Source organism: Neophocaena asiaeorientalis, unplaced genomic scaffold (genome assembly GCF_003031525.2).
Source record: "Neophocaena asiaeorientalis asiaeorientalis breed wild unplaced genomic scaffold, Neophocaena_asiaeorientalis_V1.1 scaffold330, whole genome shotgun sequence".
Lineage (NCBI taxonomy): Eukaryota > Metazoa > Chordata > Mammalia > Artiodactyla > Phocoenidae > Neophocaena > Neophocaena asiaeorientalis.
Window position 1 is genome coordinate 2,115,281 of NW_020175667.1, and position 9,479 is coordinate 2,124,759.

At 34.3% G+C, this 9,479-nt stretch overlaps 1 protein-coding gene across 1 annotated transcript in view; it reads left to right on the plus strand.

Annotated features, from left to right (window-relative positions):
* The window catches only part of ROBO2 (roundabout guidance receptor 2), a 570,503-nt gene that overhangs the window by 484,046 nt on the left and 76,978 nt on the right, over positions 1-9,479 (plus strand). Inside the window, exons 14-15 of the mRNA XM_024731557.1 lie at positions 1,282-1,403; positions 8,453-8,684. Of these exons, the coding sequence (XP_024587325.1) occupies positions 1,282-1,403; positions 8,453-8,684 (354 nt within the window). The remainder of the gene's footprint in view (positions 1-1,281; positions 1,404-8,452; positions 8,685-9,479) is intronic.

A 9,479-nucleotide genomic window follows, 5' to 3' on the forward strand; every position in this document is an offset into this window, starting at 1 on the left:
ATATATATATATGATTTCAAAATCAAGTAAAACTCACTGTGTTGTTTATGTTAAGGATGAGAAAAAGTGGAACTGGAAAAAAATTACCAAAATGTAGTCCCTAATTATTTATGTTCCAACTTAAGTTAGTGCACCCAATTTAAGTTATGGCTGAGATATGCACTTAAAAATATTTTTGCAAGAGTGTTGCATTGTGGCCTGAGAAAATAGGAGAAAACAAGATTAAGAAAGTAAATCCTTTTAAATTGGACTTCATTCCTTAAATAAGATGATTGAAGAAAAAAATCCAACGTAACATTGCAGTGCACCAGTTAAAGAAGCCGATTTGAGTATGTGTGAGATTCAGTGTTTGATAGCAATTTGATGGACTTGGACGTCTATAGTTTATCTTTTTTCTTAATGGACACGTAGGATGTAAACCATTGTATGGGAAGTAGAGTAGTATTTAGGCGAATGGTGACTAAGGGGTCAGAACAGTTTATGGCTGAGAGTATATCATTTTAAACATTGTAATTCTTTCTCCCTCCTACCCCCCCCATCACTTCGAAAAAATATCATGATTTTTTGTCAGATATTGTCAGATATTGGAGTACTGTTCAGTATTGATTTTTTTGTCAGATATTGTCAGATATTGGAGTACTGTTCAGAATTTATTACATAGAACATTTTATCAGCATTTTAAATTGGTCAAAATTATTTTTGTGATAAAAGCTTGGTTTCTTGGTTTTTGTGAATTTGGGAGGGTTCTTCCCCTTCTTTCCCTCATTTTGTTTACTTTAGTAACGTAATTCACTCCCCCTGATTACTTTCTCTTCCACACTCCCAGACTGAAATAGGTCAAGGAATAGGAACACACAACCTACTAACTGGGGAAAGGGATTGAACAAATTCCTCAACAGCAATTTTCAGACCTGGCCCCATTAACTACTTGGAAAAGTCCTTCAACATGGCAACATCTGTGTAAAACTGATGTTTCTAAAGAAATCTTGCAGCACATACTTCATCCTTTAATAAGAAAATAATAGATCTTTCACAGCAGTGTACTGAGTGGGGATAAGGGGTTGCATACACTTTTATTAATATTATTTTAGTGAAGATATCAGTTCTCAAATTATGTTCTAAAATGGTGGTACATATATAAATATGCTTTAACGTTGTTTGTCCCAAAGAGTTCTTAATTTTTCCCCTGGAATTATTTCTAATGGCATAATATTGGCTTATATAATGTATATTAGAATTCCACTATTAATTTTTAAAAATTGGGAATGGTTATCCCTGTAGATATCAGCCCACCAGCACAGGGAGTGGACCACAGACAAGTCCAGAAAGAACTCGGCGACGTCCTTGTCCATCTTCATACTCCGGTTGTATTGACTCCCACCACTGTTCAAGTCACATGGACGGTAAGTTTTTAAAGACTATCCTAATGGTAGTCTCTTTTACTCCTTTAAGAAAACAAACCAAAACAGAAAAAAGCAAACAAACAAACCAAAAAAAAAAACAAAAGTAGCAAAAACACTCACCATTTAAAGTCAAGGTGTAATCAAAGGCAAAGAAGAAAAAAATTCCATAGATAAAAGTGTGACTAGAGTAAAAATAGGTCGCAATATAAACAATACGATCTGTCTCCTGAATTTTTAAATGGCCTTACTGAGATATAATTAACATACCAGAGTTAAAGTGTACAACTCAGTATTGTCTGGTATCTTTGCAGAGTTGTGCAGTCATCAGCAGAATCTGATTTTAGTACATTTCATCATCCCAAAGCGAAACCCTCCGCCCATTAGCAGTCGCTCCTCCGTTCCCCTGACTTTAGCCCTTTGCAACCACTAATCTGTTCTCTGTCCATATAAATTTGCCTATTTCTTCCATGTGAATGAAATTATACAATATACGATCTTTTGTGTCGGGCTTCTTTCACTCAGCGTGATGTTATTGAGGTTCATCCATGTTGTAGCATGTATTATTCGTACTTTGTTCCTTTTTATTATAGAGTAGAATTCCATTGTATAGATGTATCTCATACATCTGTTTATCCATTTATCAGCTGATTCATCTTTGAGTTGTTTCCACTTTTGACCATTAAGAATGATGGTGCAGTGAACACTTGTGTACACATCGATGTATATTTTCATTTTTCTTGTGTATACTTAGGAATTGTTGAATTAAACTCTCTACTTAACGTTTGGATGAACTGCCAAAATGTTTTCCAAAGTGGTTACACAATTTTATGCTCCCACAAGCAATATTTGAAGGTTCTAGTTTCTTTCACATCCTTGCCAGTTTCTCTTGCATCTTATCCTGTCCTTTTGATTATAGCTGTTCTAGTGGGTATGGGTGGTATATCACTGCGATTTTAATTTACATTTCTTTAATGACTAGTGTTTTATGTGCTTATTGAGCATTTGTATATCTTCTTTGGAGAAATGTCTGTTCAAATTCTTTGCGCATTTTTAAATTGAGTTGTTTGTCTTCTTAGTATAGCTCTATAATGTTCTTTACATATTGGATACAAATCCTCTATCAGATATATGATTTGTAAATATTTTCTCCCAGTCTGTGGGATGTTTTTTTACTTTCTCAATGATGTCATTTGAAGCACAAAAAATTTTATTTGAAGTTCTCTTCTAAATATAAATCAATCATCTTCACATTCTTTTAGCTGAATCTCATCCAGCAGTACCAAGAAAAGTATATAATTTTAATAATTTGACATATGTAGTAACAAAAATTAATGGGTTTTAAGAAGTAGATTGATATTTTAATATATGCTAAGAACATCCAATTCCAAATTCTGTGCATTACTAAATGTCAACCTGCCCACTGTTATTTCAAAATACAAATGTTTTCATCGCATGATAGTCACTGAAATGAAAACAAGAAATAGCATAAAAATAGCCATATTACTCATATTAGAAGATATTAACCCTTGTATATGTGTTTGTTTGTGTCTATGTGTGTCTGTTTTGTGAAGAGCCAGATAATGTTCTTCCCTGTGCCTAATACAGTTTTTGCCAACTTCTCATTTATGCCTGAGATCTCTTGCCGCTAAAAATCCATAAGGATGATAAAAGAGCAGTTTTTTAAACCCCCCCGTATTTGTGCTAGATCTTGTATGTTGTGTAAGTAATGGTCATTTGAGTTATGGATATCTAGAAAATTTTCACTTTAATCATAATATTAGAATTATATCCATCATAATTAATTAGAAAGAATTATATTAATTAGAAAGTATTTATAATTATGACTATTAGTTTTGTTGTTGTTATTGTTTTTGTGGTAGTAGAAGAATGACTGTAAGTTAAAAAAAAAATGGATTTTTCCCCCTTAGAATCCAAGTTTCTTTAGGGAACTAACTATTTCACCCATTTCCATCAATTCCCTTAACAAAAGAAGTTGAAGAAGGAAAACCAGTTATTTTTCGTCAGTTCTTAATTAATTATGTTTGAAATATGAAACACAATGAAGAGAATTATTCCAGTGTCCTCTTATTAATAAAACCATTGAGCAAACATAGTTCAACAAGCATTTTTTGAGGACCGGTTTTGTACTAGATGTGGGGAAACACTGTATAAAGAGACACAAATCTGCTTGAGAAAAACGTGGGAATTCTTAATGACGGTACACAGGGATAAGGGCCATAACCGTATGTACACATTTTATAAACACAGGTTTCAATCAAAGAGGAAGTGATTAACTCTATCCTCAGGCATCAGAAACAACATTATCACTTATCTACATCTATATGGGGAAATATAGAGGCATTATTTATTTGAACAGAGGAAACTAAATTAACATTTAAGGCTGTTTTGTCCAGTTCTATAGACTTGTAAAAGGAAACCAATGCAGACAGGTTGAACAGTGTTCCCAGTAGCCTACATCTATTTACAGGTAAAGATAGGATTAGAATTTCCTTACTTTAAACCTGCTTTTTGTGTTTTTCACTTTAAACTGTAGACAAATATTTAGTTGAAAGAAATACCTTTTAACTGTGGAATTTCAACATATGATCCTGGATGGGGCACTTTACTTCTTAAACCACACTAGTCAAATGTTTAGTGAGTACCAAACTGGGTAATGCTTTAACAAAAAATAAAACTAAATTCATGTTTTAAGAGTAATTATGATTATTTAAGATTACATTGTTTCCAATTTTATTTTTGATTTAATTTCACATAGACTTATTCTGTTTTCTGCATATAATGGTTTCTATTCTTCTGCTCCCGTGAAGGGAGTATAATGACCTCATCATTTTTCCAATGGCACAGGAAGGGTATCATTTGCCATGGCTCTTCCATCTTTCTGTAGCTTTGGCTAGATACCAAACAAATAAAGCCAAGGAAAGGGTTATATTTTTAACAACAGATTTTTTCCTCATTCTAAATTGAAAAAGTCTTTTCTGCTTTGTTGTGAGTTTTGAAGGGGTTTCTTTTTTAAGCTGCTCCTAAATGTGGAAATTATTTGGGTAAGAATCAAAGTCATTATGTTTATGAAGTTAATCACTGTAAAAGTCACTGAATTTAAAAGAATAAATCAAATTAGATAAAAATTTCAGATCAATAGTCTGGGAGTTCTTCCAGGAGAGGGACCTTGTCATATTCATCTCTATATCCCAAGAAACTTGTCATTTCTAGTTTGCATATCTCTATCCCTCATGAGCTTGTGTTCTGAGAGTCCAAAGTTCATGTTTTCATTTCTGTTTTTTCAGAACAAAGCACTCATTATGAAATACTTTTTCAGTAACTGTCTGTTGAATGATCAAATCAGTTGTTTTCATACATTTTAACTTTTTACTTTAAAAAAGAAACCATTCAATTATATCACAAATTCCCCACGAATTTGTAGTTACACATGAGATAAGTATGTATTTCAGAGGTAAATTTTAGTGAAATAAACTTAGTCAGATCAGTTGCCACAGAAATTGTAACCAAATATTTCATTTTCATGTCATATTTTCAACTTGCTAAATGTGTATGTTCTTTGAGTTATAACACTGTTAGTATTTGAGTTATAGACATGTTGATGTTTGAGGGAAGAAATATATTCCCCAGCCCATGTATTTCGATTAGGGGTCAGCTGATATGGTTTATCAATAGTTGGCAGGATTCTATTACCAAACACATAGGATGTTTGAACTGGAAAGACCATCTGCCTGCCCCACAAGTCTAATCTTAAAGCAACAATACTTAACAAAGGCTACTTTCTAAAAGTGACTCCTGTTATAATGAGGGTAGGTAAAAATGATGAAAATGGCTGTTTTACAAAGAAAATAGCAATAAATCCCTTATTTTAAAATCATTATTCTAGTTTTTTTGTGTGTGAGTGTTTTGTTTTTATTCAAGGACAAAAAGGATTACAGGCCCCTTGCCCCTTAAACATCACAGCTACTGGAGTTGAAAGAGTGTTTTGGCGAACTTGAATTTCAGAACTCAATTAAACCCAGATCAGTTACTTAGAAGGCTAAGCCCACCAAAGGAAATTCAACTTGAATTTTCAGTATAGATGGAATTTTTAAAATTGAAATGATAGATATTGAGCATCTTGCTTTAAACCTTTTAATGAAAGTGATGATTTGAGGGCCACATATGGGCCCCCATTTTTAGTATATCCCTTACATAACAATGCGTTATCATTGTACAGCTCTAAAACTTGCAGAGTGCTTTAAACTGTATTAGTCATTTAATTGTTTCTGTGCCCTTGTAATATGCGTATTATTTGAGCAAACTAAGTAAACTGAGGCTCAGAAAGTTTAAAAGGCTAAGCCGTCACTTAATAGAGACCTTGTGACCTGAAGACTGAAACTCTCTTCACTTCACATGTTCCTTAAGACAATTCATTTGTATTCAGATACCAGAAAATACCAATTTTTTAAATTCTATAAGCCCATGCATGGATTTGTGGCTGGACTCTGATTATAATCAACTCTAAAAGAAAATCCTCCTTCTTATAACTAGAATGTTAATAAAACTAGTGACAAGATAAGGTTTAACTCAAAAGTGACCACTTGTCAAAAGGTGCTCCAAAAGTCAATGCTGTAGAGCACATATCCACTAAAAGTCCCACCTATTTTTTTAATAGGTAATATGCAGCATTTTCATTTTTGCTTTCACCTGTAACAACAAATTTCCTTCTGAAAAGAATGTATAGCAACCGCGCAAAATCAAGTTAAACTATTTAGTTATTAAGTAGGCCATTAGAATACACTGGTTGAAGGCAGTGTACACTGAAGTGAGCAAAGCAATGTTGTGTAGTAAACATTAGCTTCATAAAGTCCTAAAACACTTAATTAATGAAAACCAAACATGGATAAAACCAATTTACCCTGATTTACAGACTCCCTTCATCTGGAAACAGCTGCTTAATGTCCTTCTTAAAAACACAGCTTGCTTCTTTCAGTATTAACAAGCTATTATTGTGAGTTATGTCTTTCTTTCAGTATATAAATTCACTTAAAGTGAATGCAGAGAAGTTTATAAACTGCAAGCTTAATGTTGTTTTAATATATGCTGCAGGGATTTTTTTGAACATTGACAGTTTTGATGAAAGGCATTTCTCCTGGCTCTCATAAATTTACCTTTTTGCTTTTTACTTGCCTTGTTTTATAATGTCAGAACAACTTCTGCTTTTCAAAAAATATGTGTTTTGGTATGAACACAAACTGCTAGCATGCATTAGGATTCAAAGATCATGAGCTTTGGTATCAGAACCGAGCTTACTTTTCCTTGACATAACCTCATACAAGTGTAGCACTAATTCCACAAATCTTTGAGGGTTAGAAAACTGTCAGGTGGGTGAAGGAATTCTTACTTGTTGAGACTCATCTGTGAAACTGGAATTAGCTATACTTAGAAACACACATGCTCATGTTTACCAACTTTATGGATTTTTCTAGCTTGGACATTCTAAATACCAAAAAAATGTCCCTTTGTTTCACTGTATTTTGATTGAGGTTCTGTATTTTTTAATTTTCTGTCTTCACTTAAAAAAATATTTTAAAATGCTGCAACTAATGAAGAAATGCCAGAAGTTAATACATGAAAGAATACCTTCTGTTTATTATGTGTTAACAGTTGGATAAAGACATTTTTAAAAAGCTGAAGTAACCGTTTCCATCATCACCTTATTTCCTCTCTCTCCTCAACCTTCCTAAAATGAGGTTATTCCATCTCTTCTCCATTGAATTTTACACAATATTTGACAGTGAAATATGTCAGGTTAAAGACTTCTTAAAATATGGCTACTAAACTACAGCATATGGAATATTAATTGAAGAAGGTGCTGTGATAGTTATATTTGTCAAGCATTTCTAAAAAATGGCAAGACATTAAAAAAGTTTAAAAAGCTAAAAGTCCCTTTATCCCTGAAATGAAACAATGGTAACTCCAATAAAGACTCTTCAATAAATGTAAAACAAGAACTTGTTTTTTGATATTTTTTGATATTTTGATATTGGTTTTCAGGTTCCAAATCTCAGATTTTTATTAAAAACAGCTGCTTATCCTCTGTACCTCAAATGAATGAAAGGATCAAGAAAGTTGTCAGGTTGTGCCAATAGTGGGATATTGGAGGAGCCAGAAGTTGGTAACTTAATAAATGTCTTTCATTTAATATTTGTTAATGGGTATAAGCTTTTCATATGCATTTAAAACAGACGCTCTGGCGCCACAACTCTTGAGTCTCTTTCATATGCTTCCTTCAGCTACAGGAATTTTATACATTCTGTTCCTAGTCTTCTTCCCCTAAATAAGTCTTACTTTCCATGCAGACCTCAGCACTTGTTCTTCTTCCAGGAAACTGTCTCCCCTTCTTGACCACTCAACTTCCTCTCCACTCTATGCTTTCTTAGCTCCTAGTACAACTCATTCATAATATCTGTGTATGCTTATTTGTTATGAATGTAACCTGCCCATTGTTTGAGTGATCATTAAATAATGCCCACCTTCTACCTGAATTCTATGCACCATGAGGCCTGGGACTGACTCTACTTTCATTCTCCATTTTTACCCTCAGAGTTAACAGAATAACTGGCACCTCTTAGTAGGAACTCAGAAAATGTTTGAGTGAGTGAAGGCATTAGTGAATGAACAAGGGATGAGAATGGAGATTCCGGACAAATAGCACACTACATATAAAACCACAAAAATGAGAATTGTTGACTACAAAAAAAGAACGAACAGACGAGCAACAAAGCTAGAAACATTGGCATGTCTAGGCCTTGACAGGCTTTTGTGCTAATCCAAAGAATTTGAATTAATTGAGTATCTTAGCTGCTATGAAGTATTTTTAACAGGAGAGAATGTTGTTCCACTCTTCATTTTGGAAATAACAACTTAGGAGCAACGTGAACTCAGAACTGGAAAAGGATATTAGAAGCAGGGAGATGAATTAGAAAGCCATGGAATCACTCAGACACTTCCATTTGGTTTCAAAAGTCTTTTGCTTTGTTTTTCAGGTTGATCGCCAACCCCAGTTTATTCAAGGCTACCGAGTGCTGTACCGTCAGACTTCAGGCCTGCAGGCTACATCAACATGGCAGAATTTAGATGCTAAAGTCCCGACTGAGCGAAGTGCTGTCTTAGTCAATCTGAAAAAGGGGGTGACTTATGAAATTAAAGTTCGACCATATTTTAATGAGTTCCAAGGAATGGATAGTGAGTCTAAAACAGTTCGTACTACTGAAGAAGGTCAGTATTCAGATTTCTAACATAAACCAAACTTAAACCATAATGAAATCAATTTCTGTTGAAGTTCTAGTTTATCATCTTCCTTAGAAGGGTAGCAAAAGAGGTTCTAAAAGTCAATCCAGGAAGTATCATTTTGTCCTTTTATTGTGAGAATTTCATAGAATCTAACAACTCAAAAAGATGACATTCAAGTAGTTTGAATTTTCCTTAAGGAAACATTCGCTTCAAATCTTGTTTTTCAGTGCGCTGGAATTTGATTATAATGTTTTCCTATTTTTTTTTTTTACACATGGATTTAGCTCATTTGGCTTCATGAAAGGACAGGCTAATGGAAACCCAAGTACACAGGCTGTTCTTTGTCTCTCTTTGTTTGGGTAGAGTAAAGCATGACATTTCCTTTCATAAGCCTCCTTCCCTATGGGCTCTGCCAGTCTGATTCATAACTTCTAATCCGGAAGGCCCCTTGCATGTTTGCAGCAGCATTCTTCTTAGTGATGTTCCCTCTCCCTCTTCCTTTTGTAACTTTTCTTACCTGCAGATACTTTTAAAGTCAGTCTGTGATAGACATGAAATTAATGTTGGTCTCAACCAGTCCATTTTCTAGCGTCTCCTTCCCTAAACTAGAGGTTCATAATGAATATTATCATCAAAGTACAAAAAATCCGGGCTTCCCTGGTGGCGCAGTGGTTGAGAGTCCGCCTGCCGATGCAGGGGACGCGGGTTCGTGCCCCGGTCCGGGAAGATCCCATATGCCATGGAGCGGCTGGGCCCGTGAGCCATGGCCACTGAGCCTGC